General features: G+C 41.1%; 2 protein-coding genes across 2 annotated transcripts in view; one reads left to right on the forward strand and one right to left on the reverse strand.

Annotated features, from left to right (window-relative positions):
• Positions 1-1516: 1516 nt before the first annotated feature.
• On the reverse strand, positions 1517-25052 carry LOC131947851 (retinoic acid receptor gamma-like). The gene is made up of 3 exons (XM_059309222.1): positions 25017-25052; positions 4797-7147; positions 1517-2450 (listed from the first exon to the last, which is right to left on the reverse strand). Exons 2-3 carry the CDS (start codon positions 6980-6982, stop codon positions 2264-2266), a joined length of 2373 nt encoding a protein of 790 aa, XP_059165205.1. The 5' UTR covers positions 6983-7147; positions 25017-25052; the 3' UTR covers positions 1517-2263.
• Positions 9757-25919, forward strand: part of LOC131947823 (coiled-coil domain-containing protein 1-like) — a 38035-nt gene continuing 21872 nt past the window's right edge. The window contains exons 1-3 of the mRNA XM_059309160.1: positions 9757-9859; positions 11179-12333; positions 18641-18885. Coding sequence (XP_059165143.1) covers positions 9757-9859; positions 11179-12333; positions 18641-18885 — 1503 coding nt within the window. The remainder of the gene's footprint in view (positions 9860-11178; positions 12334-18640; positions 18886-25919) is intronic.

A 25919-nucleotide genomic window follows, 5' to 3' on the forward strand; every position in this document is an offset into this window, starting at 1 on the left:
ACGTCATCGGTATCGCCATCTCCACAAAAAGTTATCACACCAAGAGAACAACATTGCTCACATATGCCATGTTACAAGGACAGTTATACATATTATACGTTAATGATTTCGAGATTGAAGTAAACAATTAAATAAAACAGAATTGAGCTTTTCAATAGGCGATTCTAAAAATAGAATCTCAAGTAAACAACCGCACTGTCTTTAAACGAGTGTGAGGTAAAACAAAATATATCACCCAGATTCCTGGCGTCATTTCTAAAACACCTGTTGGGTAAAAAAAAATTATTTCCGGAGGCAAACAGATTTCAACCATTTTCTTTTCCTTACTTCCTCCTCGGCTTGATTTATTTAGGTCAGTGACGTCACTAGAATGGTAGCACTTGATAGGTCACTTGATTTTTTCTGAGTGCGTTCTTACATTTTTAAATAGCAGCGCTTAACCTAGGTGTTTACCTATCTCTATTTAGCTTTCCTTAGCTGAGTAACTTTACCTAGCTGAGTAAATTTACCTAGCTAACTTTACCTAGCTGAGTAACTTTACCTAGCTGAGTAACTTTACCTAGCTAAGTAACTTTACCTAGCTGAGTAACTTTACCTAGCTGAGTAACTTTACCTAGCTGAGTAAATTTACCTAGCTGAGTAACTTTACCTAGCTGAGTAACTTTACCTAGCTGAGTAACTTTACCTAGCTGGATTACTTTACCTAGCTGAGTAACTTTACCTAGCTGAGTAACTTTACCTAGCTAACTTTACCAAGCTGAGTAAATTTACCTTGCTGGGTAAGTTTACTTAGGTCTAGTCTAGGTAAGTCTACCTGGTCGGAGGTAAGTTAACCTTCTACCTGTGCCCCTCACCCCCTCAGGTACCTACCGTCTACAACACACAGCGCCAATGTCACATGACCAGTTTGTTTACATCCAACATTAGAACACGTTGTTGTAAACTTGCAACAAACAAGGTCTGTCGGCTTATTTTAGAAACATGGGTCTTAAACTAGAACAGTGGACAAGGCGATCATACCACGCTAGAGACCTGAGTTCAAATCTGAATGAGACGAAAGCTAGAGTGGCAGTAACTTTAACAGCAGCAAAGGATTCAAACCCTAACCTTGAGCATATAAACTCGAGTCTGTAATGGTTTTGTTACGTAATTTAACCTACGTGTGGCTGTCCATTTAGAAAACAAATCATGCGTGTCACCAGTAATTGGAGCTGTAATGTGTGGGTCACACCCTGCTCAAACAACTAGACCACACCCAACCTACCACACCCAACCTACCACACCCAACCTACCACACCCAACCTACCACACCCAACCTACCACACCCAACCTACCACACCCAACCTACCACACCCAACCTACCACACCCAACCTACCACACCCAACCTACCACACCCAACCTACCACACCCAACCTACCACACCCAACCTACCACCACCCAACCTACCACACCCAACCTACCACACCCACCCCACCACCCACCCGATTAGTTGACAAAAAGATAGCCAGCCGAGTAAAGTAGACAGCAGTTGCTAGCAGTAAACAAACAGGCATCCGTTAAAGCCACTTTAAAAACACGTGCAGGCTTCACAGAGTTCAAGGTCACAGGCGTTGGAATGCTATTTCTAGCCAGACAAAAATCCTGGAGAATAATTTAACCCGGGCTAAAGTAGGCAACATTCCTGTGTGGAGACACGTCGACATGTGTCACGTGATGTCATCTGATGTCATGTGAAGACTTGACCCTTCACGTAAAAAAGGTGACGTCATATGTAGACGACGTTGACAGATTGTGAGTTTTTTTTTTGAGGTGTCGTGTTCAGTGGGGCGTGACGGTCCTACAGTAGGACGTAGCAGGACATGTTGGTCCTATAGCAGGACACGGTGGTCCTATAGCAGGACACGATGGTCCTATAGCAAACAGGTTCGCACTTTACCATGGCGTGATGACCTGAATGAACCAACACGCCATTTTGATGAAGTTTCTGCTCACACGATACCACAGGTCTGCCCGTCGTGTCACGGTGACCCACAACATTGCTAGCCTTGAAGTCGTATCGAGGTTGTTGAAGGATTGGGCTGGGGGGGGGTGGTTTCTGCTCCAACATATCTGACGCCCGCGCTTTAACCAGACGCTTAATGTAGGCTCACACGTTAAGAATGCATGCACGAGCATTTTCCGCTGATAACCGCGTGAGTTTGGCACGTGCAGAATTCACATGGCGTGACAAAAACCGTGTACATGAGGTGGGCGTGGCCCCTGTCACGTGGAGCCTGTTGTCGCGGCTCCCTGGCTTGGTGACGTAGGCTTGACGTCATCTTTGGCTGTGGCGCTGCTGCTGACGTAGATGGTCTTGGTGTCAACCATTTCGCTGAGCAGGGGGCAGTCGGTGTCGTAGTCCCGGTAGATGGCGTTCTTGTGGGCCTTCATGGCCACCTCGTTCAGGGACCTGAGAACAGATACATCAGTAAGTCAATCAATCAATCAATCAATCAACCAATCAATCAATCAATCAATCAATCAATCAATCAATCAATCAATCAATCAATCAATCAATCAATCAATCAATCTATCTATCTATCAATCAATCAATCAATCATTAAATCAATCAATAAATAAATAAATAAATCACTCAATCAATCAAGATCAATAAATCAAAACAATACATTAATTCAATAATCAGTCCTTCCATCAATCCATTAATCATTAATTAATATAACCCTTTATCCAACATTCAATCTATCAAATAATCATGAAATCAATCAAATAATATCACAAATCGATCAACCAACTATTTAATCAAGCAATCCATTAATTATCGATGAAGCACACTTTAATAATTAGAATGTGAATAAAAATGTGAAGGATGACGTAATACCCCATTATATTCATGTCACAACGAACTCGTTTTAAATAAAATTATTTTTTTTTTTTGTCTGAAAATAAAATCCGACGAAGTCAACATGTGCAGCTGTAGACCGAAAGAGATCAAAGTTAGATGATCGATTATACATCATCGATCTTGTTGAACTATGTACGTTACGATTGCGACGACATCCACATATTAAAGTTGTATCGCTGAATACGTGGGTGTAATCTTGTGTATATTGAGAGCGTACTGTTGTTTATTTTACCGATTATAAAGATTGTACTCATTAATCTTTCCCCACGTTTGATTACATGAATCAAAGAATGCGTGGCATTGATTAAAACGCTATTAAATTAATGCCTTGATCATTTCGATCGTAGTGTAAGGTCCTATTGGTAATCTCCCTTGACCATGTTATCTCTGTATCGCTTCTCTCCCCTGTGTGATTGGAACGGCCACTAGCTCTTCCTTCCTTCCTTATACGGAAACCGGCTCAGAAGGTTGACTTCCATTAGCCAGGCAGGCCTCAGTGTAGCAAACTCCGACCACGAGAGTTTCCCAAACTTCGGTCGCTACTTCCGTGGGCTCTCACCGGGCTTTCCTTCCCCACCCACCAGACGAGGGACGTCGTCCTACCGCCTGGTACCCGGCTTGATCGTGTGGGGGCGTTCGGCCATTTTTTTTCTTGAGCCTAGCGCATACAGCAGCTCTACTCGGCCAGATCAAAAACCTCTAGCTGCTGTTGGCTACCACTAGCCATTCCGCACCCACTAGGGGGGTCATGAGCTTGGTCCGACTAGTGGCACTCTCCCGAAGCCACGTGAAGGCCGCAACTTTAAGTCAAGATATCTGGTTAGGGTCGAGAGCAGACCCCTCTTGGTTCCCGGCAGTCTTGCATTTCTCCTACCCCACGCTAATATGTAGGGGACTTGGGAGTCCGACGTGCCAGGCTCTTCAACTTTCCCCAACTCACTGGCCAGTGAACTTCTAAAACCTGACGTACTACAGCACAGCAAGCCATTTTAGTGTCCAGCTTAACATTAAAGTAATGTTGTAGAAGGGTGAAGTTTTGTTGCATAGTATCTTATGTATATATGGGTTAAGTATTCGTGATATAAGAGTGTAGCCTACTGTATATACGGGTAAAGTATACGTGATATAAAAGTGAAGCATATGTATCTATGTATAAAATATACATGATATAAGAGTGCAGCCTATATGTGTAAAGTATACATGATATAAGAGTGCAGCCTAGTGTATCTATGTGTAAATTATACAAGATAAAAATGTGCATCCTACCTCAACTCGACAAGATAAAAATGTGCATCCTACCTCAACTCGACAAGATAAAAATGTGCATCCTACCTCAACTCGACAAGATAAAAATGTGCATCCTACCTCAACTCGACAAGATAAAAATGTGCATCCTACCTCAACTCGACAAGATAAAAATGTGCATCCTACCTCAACTCGACAAGATAAAAATGTGCATCCTACCTCAACTCGACAAGATAAAAATGTGCATCCTACCTCAACTCGACAAGATAAAAATGTGCATCCTACCTCAACTCGACAAGATAAAAATGTGCAGCCTACCTCAACTCGACGAGATAAAAATGTGCATCCTACCTCAACTCGACAAGATAAAAATGTGCAGCCTACCTCAACTCGACAAGATAAAAATGTGCATCCTACCTCAACTCGACGAGATAAAAATGTGCATCCTACCTCAACTCGACAAGATAAAAATGTGCATCCTACCTCAACTCGACAAGATAAAAATGTGCAGCCTACCTCAACTCGACGAGATAAAAATGTGCATCCTACCTCAACTCGACAAGATAAAAATGTGCATCCTACCTCAACTCGACAAGATAAAAATGTGCATCCTACCTCAACTCGACAAGATAAAAATGTGCATCCTACCTTAACTCGACGAGCTTGCCAACGATCATGGGGAAGATGGTGGAGTCCCCCGGCCTGTTGGTCTCCAGGGTGTGCAGCAGACACGACACCAGCAGCCAGTGCATCTTCTCCACGGCCTCGCGGTTCTGTAGGGTGGAACGGTCGGGGAACGTCATGCACACAGTCTTTATCAGCACCATCTCTTCCGGCGTCACATCAAGCGTCGACATCCGGTCAGACAGGCTGAAGGACAGCTCCGTGTAATCCTTCCCGAACAGTTGCAGGATCTCATCCTCGTGGAAGATCCGGCCGTTTGGGTAACAAACGACGTGGAGATCAGAGTTGTAGCCCCTGAATGCTCCAAGGTACCAGAACTCGAACCAGCTGCCCCGGACCAGCGAGGCCTGGTCGGAGAGGGCGAGTTCTTTAAACCCCGGTACGTTCTTGGCGTAGTTGATGTAGTTCCTCAGCCACTTCTCCGTCATCTCCAGGTCCGTCATCACCAGAGAGGCGTCCTCCATCTCGTATGTCTTCTCCCCCAGGATCTGACGGTCCCTCATCAGATGGCTGTCTAGAGGGTACTTGTACTCCTGGCCACGGTTCTCCTTGTGAAGCTTCAAGAACATCTTCTCCTGCTCCCAGAGTTCTTCTATCGGCACCCGCGTGGAGTTCTTGACGTACTTATCGTGGCACTTGACCAGGTCAGCGAGCAGGACCTCGTATTTCTCTTTCTCCAAGCGATGAGTTTCTCTCTGCCGGAACTCCTCCACCTCCATGGCGTACTCCGTCCTGGTCTTGTGGGAGTAGCGGCCAGTTTTGATGGCGTCCCTTGACATGCCCATCTCCACACACCTGCGGTACCGGCAGAAGCTGCACGCGTTCCTCTTCTTGCCGTACACCTGGCACTCCTTGTTCTTCGTGCAGTAGTACGACGCTCCGCGCTTCAGACTCCGGCGGAAGAATTCGTTGCATGCCTCGCAAGTGTTGACACCAAAATGGAGGCCCGACGCCTTGTTCCCGCATACTCGGCAGGGGGGCAGGTTCTGGGCGCCCCGAGTTTGTTTGCCGGTTTTTGTTTTCGCTGAGTTACTGGACTTGGAAGATTCGTGCTTAGATGGGCTGCTCTTGGTCTCAGGTTTGACGAGGTTGGCTGGGGGCGATGACAGCTGAGGGGAAGTTGATGAGGAGGACGAGGAGTGCTCGTAGATTTGACCGTTGTTGTCGTGGTATGAGGGACGGCGGGTGGAGGGTGGGGGGCCCCGCGAGGGTGAGGGGGGGCCCCGCGGGGGTGAGGGGGCGATGATGGTCTGGTCGTCGCTACAGTCGCTGTAATCTGTGTCCTCGTACTTGACGTCATAATCCTCCTGTTTGACGTCATTTTCCTCTTGTTTGACGTCATCTTTGTAGCACGAGCTGTCTATCGAGTTGGCAGTGCTGGTGCTGTCTCTGGCCTCCAGACTGGTCTCACGGCTATCACGTGATCTGTGGTTTACGTCACGAGGTTCTACGTCATCCCTGACGTCACGGTGTGTGGTCATGTAATTGGCCTCTGGACTAAATGACGAATGATAGCTGTCTGAAAATGTGTGTTTGTGTGGGGAATAGAACCTCGACCCTAGGGGTGAAGTCTGCTGGTCAAAGTGGCCATGCCCGGGGGTGGGCTCGTGGTTTCTCAGCGAAAGGTTGTGGTGGTTGTTGTTGTTGTTGTGGTTGTTGTTGTAGTAGCGATCCTCCTCTGGCGATGAGCTGTGTTTGCGTTGGTCGTGTCTGTGGTAGCCGGGCCGACTGGATAAAACCTCGACGGGCCGGCCGCTGGGGTGGTGGGGGTGGGGGTTTGTGGCCCTCTGGTACCAGGCGGGGGGATTCTGGTTCTGGTCAAGATGACCCACGTCGTGCGGGGAGAACTGGTCAAGCGAGAAGTCCGAGGTTCCAGCCCGGGGTTTACCGAGGCCGTTGGTGTAGGCCCGTGAGGCAGGGAACGACAACTCTTCTAGCTGCCCGTGACGGTAGTCTCCCTCGTTTGTCCTTGACCGTGTGGGGAGGGCGCTGTAATGGCGGCCAGATGAGTGGTTGTCACGTGGTCTGTACGTGACGTCAGCGGTGTGTGCGGGGTACGAGCGGGTGTGTAGGTTGTTGTACACATCAAGCTGACCACTGGACACAGGAAAATTGTTTCTTAGCATCGTCACACCTCTGTGTGCATACATCACGCTCTAATTAGTCCCGTCAACAACAGTCATTAACACACTAATTGGCCTAATTACCCCCAGGAATGGGGTTTCCGAGACATTGTTAAATTATTGAACGTGTTTATAGGTCTATGTCCATCTAGCAAGGCAAGCCCGAGCAGAAGTGGAGTTTTAGGGTCAGAGCTGAAAAGAAAATAAAACAATTTAGAAGACCGTTGATAAAATTTGATATTTAATCCGGCTATTTGTAACCCGTGGCTGATTAGCCAGGGACCCGTGAAAAGATTTGGGGTCCCTTAACCCCAAGACTAAGGCAAGTTTTTGCGGGATGAAAAGTAGAGGAAATATGTGACGCGTTTTAATACACTTCTGTAAAATATTTAATTACATTTTCAAGTTTTATTTTACTTCTTTACCATGATATTTAAAATAAGGTTTGCTATTTATTTTTCTACAACATATTTTTATTTATTTCACGGGTAAATATATGTTAGGATATAAGCTATAAATTTAAACCATAACGGATGTTGACAGAAACTAAATCGATGCAAATGCTAACATGACCACAACTGATGCGTCATTGAAACTGGAAATGTTCACAATAACGTGTTTCGTTTCATGATTCAATTTTTAAAAAACAAATTGTTAACGAGTCGTTATTTTAAACTGTTTTATTTATTGCATCAACAGCAGCTTGTTGCGTTTGTAAAGATTTTTTTTTTTTTTTACACATGGGCTAAATCACACATCTCTCTCCCCAATACTAGCGATTCAAAAAGTAGTTTTTAAAGATTTCAGTTTTTCCCATGGGTTCGAATTGTTTACTTAAACAGCTAGTGGACCTCGGTGTCCAGTTGTTTGTTCACATTGCTGTTAGGCCACTGGTTTGAATAAAAACTAAATCTGCTACTACCCACTTCTAAGCGCCTCTACCCGCCACTATCAGCCTCTACCCGCCACTATCAGCCTCTACCCGCCACTATCAGCCTCTACCCGCCACTATCAGCCTCTACCCGCCACTGCCCGCATCCCATGAATAAAAACAACTGTAATTGCAGGAACTTAGACTGGTGTATAGTACAGGTGGTTATAATTAAACATTCAGCTGAATCTAAAAAAATGTTAGCGCATGCTCGCTATACAAACAATTTAGAACAGACAATTCAAAGTTTTCAATGTGAGCCGTCAGTTGTCCACTACATGAGTCAGTCAAAGTTTTCAATGTGAGCCGTTAGTTGTCCACTACATGAGTCAGTCAAAGTTTTCAATGTGAGCCGTTAGTTGTCCACTACATGAGTCAGTCAAAGTTTTCAATGTGAGCCGTCAGTTGTCCACTACATGAGTCAGTCAAAGTTTTCAATGTGAGCCGTTAGTTGTCCACTACATGTGCCAACGTTTTCAATGTGAGCCGTTAGTTGTCCACTACATGAAAGTTTTCAATGTGAGCCGTTAGTTGTCCACTACATGAGCCAAAGTTTTCAATGTGAGCCGTCAGTTGTCCACTACATGAGCCAAAGTTTTCAATGTGAGCCGTTAGTTGTCCACTACATGAAAGTTTTCAATGTGAGCCATTAGTTGTCCACTACATGAAAGTTTTCAATGTGAGCCGTTAGTTGTCCACTACATGAAAGTTTTCAATGTGAGCCGTCAGTTGTCCACTACATGAGCCAAAGTTTTCAATGTGAGCCGTTAGTTGTCCACTACATGAGCCAAAGTTTTCAATGTGAGCCGTCAGTTGTCCACTACATGAGCCAAAGTTTTCAATGTGAGCCGTTAGTTGTCCACTACATGTGCCAAAGTTTTCAATGTGAGCCGTCAGTTGTCCACTACATGAGCCAAAGTTTTCAATGTGAGCCGTTAGTTGTCCACTACATGAGTCAAAGTTTTCAATGTGAGCCGTCAGTTGTCCACTACATGAGTCAGTCAAAGTTTTCAATGTGAGCCGTTAGTTGTCCACTACATGAGTCAAAGTTTTCAATGTGAGCCGTTAGTTGTCCACTACATGAGTCAAAGTTTTCAATGTGAGCCGTTAGTTGTCCACTACATGTGCCAAAGTTTTCAATGTGAGCCGTCAGTTGTCCACTACATGAGTCAGTCAAAGTTTTCAATGTGAGCCGTTAGTTGTCCACTACATGAGTCAAAGTTTTCAATGTGAGCCGTTAGTTGTCTACTACATGAGTCAAAGTTTTCAATGTGAGCCGTTAGTTGTCCACTACATGAGTCAAAGTTTTCAATGTGAGCCGTTAGTTGTCTACTACATGAGTCAAAGTTTTCAATGTGAGCCGTTAGTTGTCCACTACATGTGCCAAAGTTTTCAATGTGAGCCGTCAGTTGTCCACTACATGAAAGTTTTCAATGTGAGCCGTTAGTTGTCCACTACATGAGTCAGTCAAAGTTTTCAATGTGAGCCGTTAGTTGTCTACTACATGAGCCAAAGTTTTCAATGTGAGCCGTCAGTTGTCCACTACATGAGCCAACGTTTTCAATGTGAGCCGTTAGTTGTCTACTACATGAAAGTTTTCAATGTGAGCCGTTAGTTGTCTACTACATGAGCCAAAGTTTTCAATGTGAGCCGTCAGTTGTCTACTACATGAGCCAAAGTTTTCAATGTGAGCCGTTAGTTGTCCACTACATGAAAGTTTTCAATGTGAGCCGTTAGTTGTCCACTACATGAAAGTTTTCAATGTGAGCCGTTAGTTGTCTACTACATGAGCCAAAGTTTTCAATGTGAGCCGTTAGTTGTCTACTACATGAGCCAAAGTTTTCAATGTGAGCCGTCAGTTGTCTACTACATGAGCCAAAGTTTTCAATGTGAGCCGTTAGTTGTCTACTACATGAGCCAAAGTTTTCAATGTGAGCCGTCAGTTGTCTACTACATGAGCCAAAGTTTTCAATGTGAGCCGTTAGTTGTCTACTACATGAGTCAGCCAAAGTTTTCAATGTGAGCCGTCAGTTGTCCACTACATGTGCCAACGTTTTCAATGTGAGCCGTTAGTTGTCTACTACATGAGTCAGTCAATCCACCGTTTTAAAACTCTAGTGACAGTTCTTCTCCTGTCAAGGTTTATTTATGATCGATAAATTAATTGATGATCGATAATCTCCCAATTCCTGGCCCAATCACAGGTGCTCGTTAGTTGGAGAGGTCATCTAATTATCTAATTGGCCAGAAGTCTGAGACTATGTAGCCTGGTCCCCTCTCTACCCCCTTCACATATAATCAACACCTTTGTTAGGGTTAAGGTAGGGAATGAAGGCACTAAAAATGTTCGAGTCACTTCCTTGAATTATCTTCGATATCTAGGTGCGTATGCACTTGACTTTTGGATTTATTTCCGTCAGCCATCTTCCCCCCCCCCCCCCCCACCCAGGAGCAGCCTGGGCTTAGTAGACGTTGAAAATATTTGGGGGGGGGGCTGTATATATATAATATATATATATATATATATATATATATATATATATATATATATATATATATATATATATATATATATATATATATATATACATACATATAACTTATTGATGTCATATACCTTTGCAGCAAGCCCATAAAATTTGGGGTTTTAATTTTTGTATAATATGTAAATTATAATTTTAAAATTACCTGAAGTTGCATGTAAACTAACAGTGTAGACCCATATATCAGCTAGACTACATTATTATTCTCTTCCTCACAAGAAAAAAAGGAGAGGGGGGGTGGGGGGTTGGAACATTTTTATCGTTCCTGCTTAGACCGTATTCAGGACACTGACATTTTTCCTGGACACGTTCACGGCACACAAAAAAAAAATTAAAATAAAAAAATAGTTTTAATAACAAGTTTTTATATAATTGGGCAATCCGATTTCCAAAATAAAGTATTTTCGCTAAATATATAATAATAAACCTAAATTTAAATAACTAAAAAGAAAAGCGTGGGTTGCTTCTAAAATTATGTATTTTAGTAAAGGTATTCTTTTTTTTTAAAGGTGGGTGTTTATTATTCATTTATAGAAAATATTTTTTTTATTTTTTCTTCTTTTTCGTTCATAATTATTATCAAAACTTAAAACGTATGTTATAATTTTTTAACACTGAAAACGTAAACTATAATAGAATGGCATGACTAAAACCAAATGAACGCAATATCTATCTAAAAGAGGGGAAATTAAGCCCAGTATATGGTAAACTTAAATGAAGTTTTAAAACTAATTAATCATCCAATGAAGACACATTTGATGCTTCCTTTGATGCTACATTTGATGCTACATTTGATGCTACATTTGATGCTACATTTGATGCTACATTTGATGCTACATTTGATGCTACATTTGATGCTACAGTTGATGCTACATTTGATGCTACATTTGATGCTACATTTGATGCTACATTTGATGCTACAGTTGATGCTACAGTTGATACTACATTTGATGCTACATTTGATGCTACAGTTGATGCTACATTTGATGCTACATTTGATGCTACATTTGATGCTACATTTGATGCTACATTTGATGCTACATTTGATGCTACATTTGATGCTACATTTGATGCTACATTTGATGCTACAGTTGATGCTACATTTGATGCTACATTTGATGCTACATTTGATGCTACATTTGATGCTACATTTGATGCTACAGTTGATGCTACATTTGATGCTACATTTGATGCTACAGTTGATGCTACATTTGATGCTACATTTGATGCTACATTTGATGCTACATTTGATGCTACATTTGATGCTACAGTTGATGCTACATTTGATGCTACATTTGATGCTACATTTGATGATACAGTTGATGCTACATTTGATGCTACATTTGATGCTACAGTTGATGCTACATTTGATGCTACATTTGATGCTACAGTTGATGCTACATTTGATGCTACATTTGATGCTACATTTGATGCTACATTTGATGCTACATTTGATGCTACAGTTGATGCTACATTTGATGCTACATTTGATGCTACATTTGATGCTACATTTGATGCTACATTTGATGCTACAGTTGATGCTACATTTGATGCTACATTTGATGCTACAGTTGATGCTACATTTGATGCTACATTTGATGCTACAGTTGATGCTACATTTGATGCTACATTTGATGCTACATTTGATGCTACAGTTGATGCTACATTTGATGCTACATTTGGTGCTACATTTGATGCTACAGTTGATGCTACATTTGATGCTACATTTGATGCTACATTTGATGCTACATTTGATGCTACATTTGATGCTACAGTTGATGCTACATTTGATGCTACATTTGATGCTACATTTGATGCTACATTTGATGCTACATTTGATGCTACATTTGATGAAATCTTTTTGGACCTGGACCCACATCAAGGGGCAAGTTTAAAGGAAATAGGTTCGTTAGTAGTAGTCGAAATTTCGCTCGGCTGTTTCTACCCAAGACTGATAACAAATCACGTGTAAACAAGGTAAATAAAAACTTGTAAAAACTAAAGTAAAACTGCTTTAAAATAAAAACAAATGACAAAGGTAAAACGACAGCACGTCTAATCTGTTAAGAACTTAATCTATGGTGAAGTGTTTAACTAAAGATTCCAGTTAATTTTTGTGTCTGATCTCACGTTGGCTGGTCAGGCAACCAGGCCTTCTATCACTACGTCATTCTTTACGTCACTATGTCATTCTTTACGTCACTATGTCATTCTTTACGTCACTTCTTAAGTACAACTACATACATTCTCTACATCCTAGCGTATATGTTGGGATGGTATAAAAGTCTGCCTACATTGATTCATGTCAAGTTTCTGATGAACAAAACTTGGAGTCTGCCTACCATGATTTATGTCAAGTTTCTGATGAACAAAACTTGGAGTCTGCCTACAATGATTTATGTCAAGTTTCTGATGTGTACAGCTAGAGGCTTACATCTTGTGACTTACTATTGGCCTATTTTTCTGTGTCCGTAAGGACAAGGTCGCCAGTTCAGTGCAAGTAGGTTAAGTCTCATACTTGTATGGTTAAAGTCTCATACTTGTATGGTTAAAGTCTTATACTTGTATGAGTAAAGTCTTATACTTGTATGGTTAAAGTCTCATACTTGTATGGTTAAAGTCTCATACTTGTATGGTTAAAGTCTCATACTTGTATGGTTAAAGTCTCATACTTGTATGAGTAAAGTCTTATACTTGTATGAGTAAAGTCTTATACTTGTATGGTTAAAGTTTCATACTTGTATGGTTAAAGTCTCATACTTGTATGGTTAAAGTCTCATACTTGTATGAGTAAAGTCTCATACTTGTATGGTTAAAGTCTTATACTTGTATGGCTAAAGTTTTATACTTGTATGGTTAAAGTCTCATACTTGTATGAGTAAAGTCTTATACTTGTATGGTTAAAGTCTCATACTTGTATGGTTAAAGTCTCATACTTGTATGGTTAAAGTCTCATACTTGTATGGTTAAAGTTTTATACTTGTATGGTTAAAGTCTCATACTTGTATTTGTATGGTTAAAGTCTCATACTTGTATGGTTAAAGTCTTATACTTGTATGAGTAAAGTCTTATACTTGTATGGTTAAAATCCTCCACTGGACGTATGGTTAAAATGTTCCACTGTACGTATGGTTAAAATGTTCCATTGTACGTATGGTGAACTAGTTGCGCCCTATCTTCACTTATTCTTATTTCTTCTTTAACAGGAATGTAGCATGTTAATGTAACACATATGGTTACCAGCCAAGGAGGGATAAGAATAAAGTTTTAATTCATTGAGTTGCGGACCCTGTGGGCAGAGGCGTAGCGACCCTTCCCGGCGCCCGGGGACAAACTTTCAATTGGGCGCCCCCTCGGGAGCAAATTTTTAATTTGCACCCCCCCCCCCCCTCAAACTTTTTATTTGCACCCCTCACCCTCAAACTTTCGATTTGCACCCCACCCCCCCTCAAACTGCAAAAATACAACGAAAATGACATTTTAATTTGTTTTTACAACCCATTTTGGCGCCCCCTAAGGTCGGCGCCCGGGGACATATGTACCCCCCTGCCCCCCCCCCCCCATCGCTACGCCTCTGCCTGTGGGACCGCAACTGAACTGTTGATGTAGTTGTTTTGCATGCTCTTCTGTGAGCGACTTTATTTGTGTCCCATGTCATGTGACATGGGATTATGGGTAGTTTCGTGCCTAGCCGTGTCAGTCACACGCAAGGCTGCTGTCTGTGGACACGGAGAGTGACGGTACCAAGAGGTAGACATAACAATGTAGACCTAATGAAGGTAATGTGGATTTATAAATTATGTTTATTGTTAGAATACTTATTTGTGTATTCCTGCTAGTGCTGCATGTGCACACTAGTTAGGTTGAGTATTTATTTAAGTATTTATTATTGTACTACTTATTGGTACTTGTTGGCAGTACTGTGTACTGGCCGAAACATATTTTATTGCACCCGTGTATGTTTGTAGCCTACACGTGGTATTATCATTGATGTAACTTTATGTGTACATTTGTTTTAGGGCTACAGTTCCTTTTTGTTTCATTATTCATCTCTAATCGTCGTACTACTGTTGTTCTACATCGCCATCATGGCTTGATGTACTGTTGAATGAAGTCAATTAGTGGACAACAGCGTCGCTTCAATTTGTCCTAAATCTCAGGGTCAGCCCGTCTTAACCACAACACCTCAGTGGGTAAAAGCATCCCCACTGAGTGAGGGTTACATTAATCATAAGCCAACATATCTACAACATCTAAACATTGTTCTAGAATGTTCGTATGGTCTAACCTTCACATTTCGGATATCTGCTCGGTGTGACTGTTTATCTGACCTTGAAAAACTTTGATAGCACATGATGTTTACTTTTCTAAATTCCAGAATTTTCCCAGAATGCCCAGACTACCTACCAACCCTGTGAGGGGTAAACTGTGGGTACCTCCAACAACCCCACCCCCACCTCCGACAACCCCACCCCCACCTCCGACAACCCCACCCCCACCTCCAACAACCCCACCCCCACCTCCAACAACCCCACCCCCACCTCCAACAACCCCACCCCCACCTCCAACAACCCCACCCCCACCTCCGACAACCCCACCCCCACCTCCAACAACCCCACCCCCACCCATCAGGATTCTAGTGTCATTTTAAGTGTCATTGGACACCTCTCCCAGCCCTACTAACGGTAAAAATGTTTGCCTTAACCTGAGTTGAAAACTTGTCAAATATTGTATGTGAAGGCTCCGTTCAGCTAACCGACCAAAACGGAAGTCGGGTAACTCAATCTTCTCACGTGACCAACATCTTGTTCGTGTAATGAGTGCAAGTTGGGCATAATTAAACACTGACGAATCTTTTTATTGTTTCCTTAACATTTCATAACACATGATTTTTGTGTGTTTGTCTGTTTGTGTGTTTGTTGGTTGGAATCGTGTGTTCGCTATTTTATGTTTGACAAAGTGAATCGAGTCAAAGCACTGGATAAACGCTGGATTTAACTTCAATCACATCCACAATCTGTTACCAAGTCACAGATACCAGACCACAATCTTTCACAGATACCAGACCACAATCTTTCACAGATACCAGACCACAATCTTTCACAGATACCAGACCACAATCTTTCACAGATACCAGACCACTACACGCGTCTAACCTGCACTCAACAATATTTTATTGACATAGAGAGCAGAGAGTATCACAGACCTAACCTAATTAATGGAAAATATAATTAAAATTAAAGAAATTCCTTTAAGTCCCGGCAACCCTTACACTATGACTAAACCAAACCCTAAACCAAACCCTAAACCAAACCCTAAACCCAACCCTAAACCAAACCCTAAACCAAACCCTAAACCAAACCCTAAACCAAACCCTAAACCAAACCCTAAATCAAACCCTAAACCAAACCCTAAACCAAACCCTAAACCTAAACCATAAACCTAAACCTTAAACCCAACCCTAAACCCAACCCTAAACCTAATCCTAAACCCAACCCTAAACCAAACCCTAAACCCAACCCTAAACCCAACCCTAAACCCAACCCTAAACCCAACCCTAAACCCAACCCTAAACCAAACCCTAAACCCAACCCTAAACCCAACCCTAAACCCAACCCTAAACCCAACCCTAAACCAAACCCTAAACCCAACCCTAAACCCAACCCTAAATTAAACCCTAAACCAAACCTTAAACCCAACCCTAAACCAAACCCTAAACCAAACCCTAAACCAAACCCTAAACCAAACCCTAAACCAAACCCTAAACCAAACCCTAAACCAAACCTTAAACCCAACCCTAAACCAAACCCTAAATTAAACCCTAAACCAAACCTTAAACCAAACCCTAAACCAAACCTTAAACGAAACCCTAAACCCAACCCTAAACCCAACCCTAAACCCAACCCTAAACCCAACCCTAAACCCAACCCTAAACCAAACCCTAAATCCAACCCTAAACCCAACCCTAAATTAAACCCTAAACCAAACCTTAAACCCAACCCTAAACCAAACCCTAAACCAAACCCTAAACCAAACCCTAAACCAAACCCTAAACCAAACCTTAAACCCAACCCTAAACCAAACCCTAAATTAAACCCTAAACCAAACCCTAAACCAAACCCTAAACCAAACCCTAAACCAAACCTTAAACCCAACCCTAAACCAAACCCTAAATTAAACCCTAAACCAAACCTTAAACCAAACCCTAAACCAAACCTTAAACGAAACCCTAAACCCAACCCTAAACCAAACCCTAAACCCAACCCTAAACCCAACCCTAAACCCAACCCTAAACCCAACCCTAAACCAAACCCTAAATCCAACCCTAAACCAAATCTTGCAATATTTCGCTTCACAGTTGCACAATTAAAAAACTATTTAAATGGGTTGCTTTTTATTACTGTTTTTGTTACTTTCTAAACTATTGTGCTTCATCAACTGTTTTAATTAAAATTCTAATTAAAATCGTTTTATTTTTTTTAATGTTTTGCAGTTCAAATTACTTAAAATTAACTCAAATTAAAAGGTGTTAAATTATTTAATTATATAGCCTGGTTTAAATGTGTAGACACGCCTTAGGTAAATGTTGAGGTACACAGGCGCACAGGTAAACGGTGTTGTGGAGAACTGGAATTGGTAGGCCTAGTTAGAGCATTAATTAGAACAAGCCAATCAGGCTGTCGGTTAAAATAAGTGGGCGTGGTTTATGGGGGTCAACTTAGCCAATGTGTGGGAATAAATGGCGGCTATGGAATCAAGCTTTCACGACATACGTTACATATATATGGTGGATGGTAGCGTTTACTCAATATTTAGACACACACACATTCATTGATACATCACACACACACTCATTGATACATCACACACACACATTCTCTCATTGATACACCAAACACACACACTCATTGATACATCACACACACACAATACACTTAGCGGCTTCTCTTTATATCGTCAATAACATTGTTATTTCTATTTATACATTTCTTAATTAGTGATATTAATGACATCATCAATGCAATAAGTTTTACACCAACACAACAGCTTGTAAAATCCTCAACATCTGACCCCACCCTCCCCTACCCTCACCCCGAGCTTGGGAAAAAGTGAAATTAACGAGGTATTAAACCTAGGCCAGAAAGACATTGTTAAACCTAATAACCGGAATTTTCTTGTGGCTGGTGGTCAAACCAAAAGGTCGGGGGCGGGGGGGGGGGGGGGGAGGTCTGATTAATAATTAGACCTAAATAATAATGACAACAACAAAAAATAAAAGGTTCAGTTCTATTGGTGCTCCGTCGTATTTTGTATTGGTCGGTTCTGTAATGACCAATTTCATATTTAACTAGATTGATGCTAAAACATTCTTGCCTCGTCATCGAAAAGTTTGAAGTAAACTCTGGTAAAAATAGGTCAAAACGAAGTTACAAGATTGTAAAAAAAAAAGCTTATAACATGCGAAACGTGGGCTTTGTACATTTCGTAACACCTCGCACACACACACACACACAAACTACCCTTATAAATACCCCCCCACACACACACACACACATACACACCACAATACAGACTCGCATCAATGAAGATCCCACTCTCAAAGCCTATGTCCACAAGTACAAACACACCAAAAGTTAAATGTTTGGGGTGTGGAGAGTTTGGCCGATAATTTCTTTGTTACCAACATGTCTCCAAATATTTGACCAACTCCAGACAATACACATCATGCTCCAACAATTTCAATCATTTTTCCCGACTGAGAAAACTCTAATTCTCACACCATTTCGTCTAATTGATCAGGATGGGAAAGTTGAAAAAAATATCTGAAAAAAACTTTTATTTCAACTTTTTATGGCTTAGAGCTTCTGTTGAACCACCTGATAGAACTGGTTCTGTCTAGTTGATCAGTGATTACCTTTCAGGCACCTAATGAACTCTTTTATTCTTCTGTATTTCTTTCTACTCCCTGCTGACTTTGACAATTTCTAAACCACCTTTTTTTTTAAATTCCCCTACCCCACCCACTTCCCCATCGTTCTTATCATTTCATTTATCTTTTCATGTGTTTCTTAGCTCACCCGGTTTTTCTTGACCCTAGTGGCTAGCATGACGTCCCGTGTCTGGTGACCCGTATGGCTTGACCCCTGTGGCCTGACCCGTGTGGCTTGACCCCTGTGGCCTGACCCGTGTGGTTTGACCCGTGTGGCTTAGATCCTAGTGACGTCTTCAACTCAGATTCTAGTGACGTCTTCAACTCAGATCCTAGTGACGTCTTCAACTCAGATTCTAGTGACGTCTTCAACTCAGATTCTAGTGACGTCTTCAACTCAGATCCTAGTGACGTCTTCAACTCAGATTCTAGTGACGTCTTCAACTCAGATTCTAGTGACGTCTTCAACTCAGATTCTAGTGACGTCTTCAACTTAGATTCTAGTAACGTCTCACAAGAAAATTCCGTGGATTAGAAGATTCTAGTAAAGCTATATAACAGGAGAAATCTTGTATCTGAGCTAGTTGTCTTCCCCTTCTATTTAAACATATTCACATCAATTGTATTGGTATTTAGTTTTATCAACCAAACTTTTAGATCTATACAACCCTGAACGAAGTAACTAGAACTACTTGTCTATTTATAAACATCAACTGACGTTGGAGCCTTCGATGTTTTATCATAGAAGCAACAATAGAAATAAGTAATTTACGGGATTAAGTTAACTAGCCAGCTATTAAGCTGAGGATTAAGTTAATCCTTTAAAATTGCGGTAATTTGTGTCAGTGACGCAAGAGTTTTTAAGCTAATGTAAGTTTGTGTTTGTTGGTCTGTAAGTTTGTATTAGTTGGTCTGTAAGTTTGTGTTTGTTGGTCTGTAAGTTTGTATTAGTTGGTCTGTAAGTTTGTGTTTGTTGGTCTGTAAGTTTGTGTTTGTTGGTCTGTAAGTTTGTGTTTGTTGGTCTGTAAGTTTGTGTTTGTTGGTCTGTAAGTTTGTGTTTGTTGAGAAGAAATATGTCTTAAGGTAGTAGAGACAGTGTAAGCGTGTGCGTGTGTCTGTGTTCGTGTGTGTGTGTGTGTGTTCGTGTGTGTGTGTGTTCGTGTGTGTGTGTGTGTTCGTGTGTGTGTGTGTGTTCGTGTGTGTGTGTGTTCGTGTGTGTGTGTGTGTGTTCGTGTGTGTGTGTGTTCGTGTGTGTGTGTGTGTTCGTGTGTGTGTGTGTGTTCGTGTGTGTGTGTGTTCGTGTGTGCATGTGTGTGTGTTCGTGTGCTGTGCTCTCAGTGGTTGATGCCAGTGCTGGCGTTTGCTCCTGCATGTGTGTCTGTGTGTCTGTGTGTCTGTGTCTCTGTGTGTCTCTGTGTGTGTCTGTGTGTCTGTGTGTCTCTTCCCTCAGAGTGTCTGTATGGGTGACGGTGTCTCTGCTTGTCTCTGTGTCTATGTCTGTATGTGTCTATAAATAAATGTCTCTGTGTCTCTATGTGTCTATATAGGTGTCTATGTCTCTGTCCGTGCGTGTCGCTGCCTATGTGTCTCAACGTGTGTCTCTATGTATCTGTGTTTATGTGTGTCCCTATGTATCTGTGTATCTGTGTGTCCCTATGTATCTGTGTATCTGTGAGGCCCTGTGTATCTGTGTCCCTATGTATCTGTGTTTATGTGTGTCCCTATGTATCTGTGTATCTGTGTGTCCCTATGTATCTGTGTATCTGTGAGGCCCTGTGTATCTGTGTATCTGTGAGGCCCTGTGTATCTGTGTCCCTATGTATCTGTGTATCTGTGTGTCCCTATGTATCTGTGTATCTGTGAGGCCGTGTGTATCTGTGTCCCTATGTATCTGTGTATCTGTGTATCTGTGTGTCTCTATGTATCTGTGTATCTGTGTGTCCCTATGTATCTGTGTATCTGTGTGTCCCTATGTATCTGTGTGTCCCTATGTATCTGTGTATCTGTGTGTCCCTGTGTGTCCCTATGTATCTGTGTATCTGTGTATCTGTGTGTCTCTATGTATCTGTGTATCTGTGTGTCCCTATGTATCTGCGTGTCCCTATGTATCTGTGTATCTGTGTGTCCCTATGTATCTGTGTATCTGTGTATCTGTGTGTCTCTATGTATCTGTGTGTCCCTATGTATCTGTGTGTCTCTATGTATCTGTGTATCTGTGTGTCCCTATGTATCTGTGTATCTGTGTATCTGTGTGTCTCTATGTATCTGTGTATCTGTGTGTCTCTATGTATCTGTGTATCTGTGTGTCCCTATGTATCTGTGTATCTGTGTGTCTCTATGTATCTGTGTATCTGTGTGTCCCTATGTATCTGTGTATCTATGTTTCCCTATGTATCTGTGTATCTGTGTGTCCCTATGTATCTGTGTATCTGTGTGTCCCTTTGTATCTGTGTGTCCCTATGTATCTGTGTATCTGTGTGTCCCTATGTATCTGTGTATCTGTGTGTCTCTATGTATCTGTGTATCTGTGTGTCTCTATGTATCTGTGTATCTGTGTTTCCCTATGTATCTGTGTATCTGTGTGTCCCTATGTATCTGTTTATCTGTGTGTCCCTATGTATCTGTGTATCTGTGTGTCTCTATGTATCTGTGTGTCTCTATGTATCTGTGTATCTGTGTGTCCCTATGTATCTGTGTATCTGTGTGTCCCTATGTATCTGTGTATCTGTGTGTCTCTATGTATCTGTGTATCTGTGTTTCCCTATGTATCTGTGTATCTGTGTGTCCCTATGTATCTGTGTATCTGTGTGTTCCTATGTATCTGTGTATCTGTGAGGCCCTGTGTATCTGTGTCCCTATGTATCTGTGTATCTGTGTGTCCCTATGTATCTGTGTATCTGTGTGTCCCTATGTATCTGTGTATCTGTGTGTCCCTATGTATCTGTGTATCTGTGTGTCCCTATGTATCTGTGTATCTGTGTGTCCCTATGTATCTGTGTATCTGTGTGTTCCTATGTATCTGTGTATCTGTGAGGCCCTGTGTATCTGTGTCCCTATGTATCTGTGTATCTGTGTGTCCCTATGTATCTGTGTATCTGTGTGTCCCTATGTATCTGTGTATCTGTGTGTCCCTATGTATCTGTGTATCTGTGTGTCCCTATGTATCTGTGTATCTGTGTGTCCCTATGTATCTGTGTATCTGTGAGTCCCTATGTATCTGTGTATCTGTGTGTCCCTTTGTATCTGTGTATCTGTGTGTCCCTATGTATCTGTGTATCTGTGTGTCCCTATGTATCTGTGTATCTGTGTGTCCCTATGTATCTGTGTGACGTACCTCTCTACACGTCAGGCACCAACACACCAAGATAACGGGGACATAAACCAGATCATCAGACGACATGAGGTGTTACTGTGTCAATGTGTTAACATGTCAATGTGTTAACATGTCAATGTTTTATCGTGTCAGTGTTTAACCATGTCAATGTTTTATAGTCAATGTTTTATAGTCATTGTTTTATAGTCAATGTTTTATAGTCAATGTTTTATAGTCAATGTTTTATTGTCAACGTGTCAATGTTTTATCGTGCCAATGTTTTATCGTCAATGTTTTATAGTCAATGTTTAATTCAATGTTCTATCGTCAATGTTTTATCGTTAAAGGTTATATTTCATGAATGTTTGTTTAGGACCATCCTACCGATCCTATTTAAATACCAGTTGGGACATACACACACATACACACACACATACACACACGACGATAGCTTCAAGATCTGCTCTCATTTTAATGGTAGATTTTATGTCGTTGTTCGACTTTGAAATTGGGGCAGGTTTTTTTTTATTTTAGGGGGGGGGGTGAACTTTGGTCCGAGATGTTCTCTGTTAGGGCTAGATTAGGGAGGGTGGGGGGGGTGAATGTGTCGGAATGTGCACAGTTTGTACAACCTCAACTCAGTAGTGTGTAATGTGCACAGTTTTTACAACCTCAACTCAGTAGTGTGTAATGTGCACAGTTTTTACAACCTCAACTCAGTAGTGTGTAATGTGCACAGTTTTTACAACCTCAACTCAGTAGTGTGTAATGTGCACAGTTTTTACAACCTCAACTCAGTAGTGTGTAAGGTACACCGCTAGATGCCATCTTCAAATATTGTGGGATTACAAGCTATGAGCTTTGCTAATGTGATTTTATGATCGATATTATCCGGATATTGTCCGGTTGTTGTCCGGATATTGTCCGGTTGTTGTCCGGATGTTGTCCGGATGTTGTCCGGATATTGTCCGGATATTGTTCGGATATTGTCTGGTTGTTATACTATCGTTTGATGATCTGATGATCTCTTGATCAGATTCTTCATCAGACTTGTCTCGCATCTTGTACCAAACCTTTTCTAGGTGTGTGAGTGTGTGTGAGAGTGCGTGCGTGTGTGTGTTTGTGTGTGTGAGTGTTTGTGTGTGTGAGTATGTGTGTGTGTATGTGTGTGTGTGAGTATGTGTGCATGCGTGTGTGTGAGTACGTGTGTGTGTGAGTGTTTGTGTGTGTAAGTATGTGTGTGTGTGAGTATGTGTGTGTGTGAGTGTGTGTTTGTGTGTGTGAGTGTTTGTGTGTGTGAGTATGTGTGTGTGTATGTGTGTGTGTGAGTATGTGTGCATGCGTGTGTGTGAGTACGTGTGTGTGTGAGTGTTTGTGTGTGTAAGTATGTGTGTGTGTGAGTATGTGTGTGTGTGAGTGTGTGTGTGAGTGTGTGTGTGAGTGTGAGTGTGTGTGTGAGTGTGTGTGTGAGTGTGTGTGTGTGTGTGTGTGTGTGTGTGTACATATGAAGGCGATGACGAGGTTCTAGCGATCATTCACGTGAGCTACAGCTACCAATTATGTCACCAAATCTAACAACCACGGCTGAAATAAAACCCTGACCATATCATTTCTACTCACTTCTGTAAAGAGCAAACCTCTCACATTTTAATTGCCCTCAATGTAAAGAGCAAACCTCTCACATTTTAATTGCCCTCAATGTAAAGAGCAAACCTCTCACAATTTATACAGTACACATTTTAATTGCCCTCAATGTAAAGAGCAAACCTCTCACAAACTATAGAGTACACATTTTAATTGCCCTCAATGTTAAGAGCAAACCTCTCACAAACTATAGAGTACACATTTTAATTGCCCTCAATGTTCAAATAAATATAGGCTATCTATCGATAATGTATTTTTTTCTTAACAAAATACAACATGCGAGAAGGCCAACTGAAATTATAAACTTAAACAAGATTCTTTATAGCATCACTGTTTTAAATAATCTAAAGCGGTTGTTTTTTTTTTGCTCAGTTATTTAAAATAGTGGTGAATTATAATATATTTCAACAAAATTAATTTATATTCTTTTTACTACATGTGTAAACAGATACTTGTTATTAAAACCCTTTTTAAAATTTATTTTTTATACTCTAAATTTCTAATTTCAAAGAATTTCAAGCAAAAAACAATCGCGAACCAAATGAACACAATGTGAGTATACTAGAGCGGAAAATTACTTTATACAATAAACCGGGAGTGATCTCCCCTAAACTTTCTCGAATATTCTTATAAAACAACAGGGGATGGGAACTCTGGATATAGACATGATTTTTAATCCATTTTAAATACTTAAACTTTTTAAAATAGAATAAAATCTCGTGGAAAATGAATTGCACATCAAGTGAACGCCAAATAAAGATGGGCATAGTAGTGCGCAATATTATTAGTTCTTTATAAATTTACACAGACACACACACAGACACACAGACATACGGACAAGATTGCAGAATTATGTTTTTCCGTATCAGTAAGGTGTAAAATGTCGAGATTTGTTAAAAATCTCGATTTTTTTTTTGCACGATTACAAGATTTTCTCTATAGGCCCCTACTTCGTATATACCAGAAAGTAGAAAAGGTAATTTATTCTTAAGACATTAATTAAACACCAGATTAAGTCAAATCTTATATCACATTGTATTGTTATCGAGTCTTAACCTACATGCTAGGTTTGAGGTAAATCGGTCCGGGTGGCCGAAATTTCGACAGTTTCGACCGATGAGTTAGCACGACAAACGCACGCCATGCAGGGGAAGCTAGTCAGATAAAAGTTTGTTCACATATACACGTTATAGTTTGTTCACATATACACGTTATAGTTTGTTCACATATACACATTTTCCTTTGTTGAAATACACAGAAAGCGTTGATTATTCCGGCATGAATTGAAATGTAGTAACGACAACTCTGACACACGGAGCTTATAGAATTTACACCACTCACTTAAGGTACATTCGATTATCTACCCTTATTAGGTCTCACACATTCGATTACCCACCCTTGCTTGCTCTCAAAGATTAGAACTCAGATTAACATAATATGATTTCTCTCTCGCACTGAAAGATTACAATTATAACGGAATCACAGCCAACAAGAGACCTATTTTAAATCACCCCCCCCCTCCCTGAATTCAAATCGGGGGTGGTGGGGGGTTGATTAGGGTCAAAGGTGTTAATCTTCACTCTGATTTAATTCGTCTCCCACAGAGGTAAAGTCTTGGAAAAATAAATGACCTAATTTGCATGAATAAAGTCATATAAATGACCTAGTTTGAGTCAATGCAGTTCTATCAATAACCATACTTGCATAAACAAAATCCTTTAAATGAACAGATTTGCGTGAATAATGTCCTGCAAATGACCAGATGCACGTCAATAAATGGCCTGCAAATGACCAGATTTGCGTGAATATGTTGTCCCCACTATGTATCTTACACTGTATGTTCGAATGCCTCGATACATAAAGGAAATGTTGGCTAACCGTTAGATGGTTTCTGACGACAACGTCGCTCTTGAAACCACAAATAATAATCTCAAATTGTGAGCTATTGTAAGCGAACACTAGGAGTAAATATTGAAATCAATACCCACCTAATATGGCATACTAAAATAGTGTTGGCTACACATGTGTTCAAACATTCACGAAATGATGGCAACGCCTTTTAAATTATTTATATTTGAAAGAAAAATTAGGTTAAAATCTGATCGCATATTTTGTCGTGTTTCACAAAGTTTTAAAAATATGTTCAAAGATTGCCACGTCTAAAAAAAACCATAATACTGTAGTGTAGGCCTAATGTAAGTCATGCTACAAATATCTAAATTGAAACACGTTTCTAAATCGATTCAAAACCAGCTTATAAAATACCGAAGTTTGATTCTATGAGATAATCTAGATTTGTAACAATGTAAATATAGGATTAGTGAGATTGACAGCGAACGGCTTTGTAACATAACACGTAATGTAGTTCTAGGATTAACGAGGTCACGTGGCTCCCTCCTCCACACAACAGATGCTGTGTCATGGCGTGTTACACAACGGTGACCTAGATAGTCGGGGTCACACATCAGCTGCACATGGAGCAGATTCGTTGCACGATGGACGGTCTCGTACACAACAACTCCAGGGTCGGTAACTCACATTTCTGCAGGAGTAATGCAGGGGACACAATCACATTCATACAGGGGACACAATCACATTCATAC

This window comes from Physella acuta, unplaced genomic scaffold, assembly GCF_028476545.2.
Source record: "Physella acuta isolate Inbredline_101_S28 unplaced genomic scaffold, ASM2847654v3 ptg000608l, whole genome shotgun sequence".
Taxonomy (NCBI): domain Eukaryota; kingdom Metazoa; phylum Mollusca; class Gastropoda; family Physidae; genus Physella; species Physella acuta.

What these genes read in the sequence shown, in the direction of transcription:
- LOC131947851 (XM_059309222.1), bottom strand. Translation starts at nt 6,982, where the DNA reads ATGTATGCACACAGAGGTGTGACGATGCTAAGAAACAATTTTCCTGTG. An exon ending in GGCAAGCTCGTCGAGTTAAG is followed by an intron (nt 2,451 to 4,796) that starts GTAGGATGCACA and finishes ATCTGTTCTCAG; the next exon opens with GTCCCTGAACGAGGTGGCCA.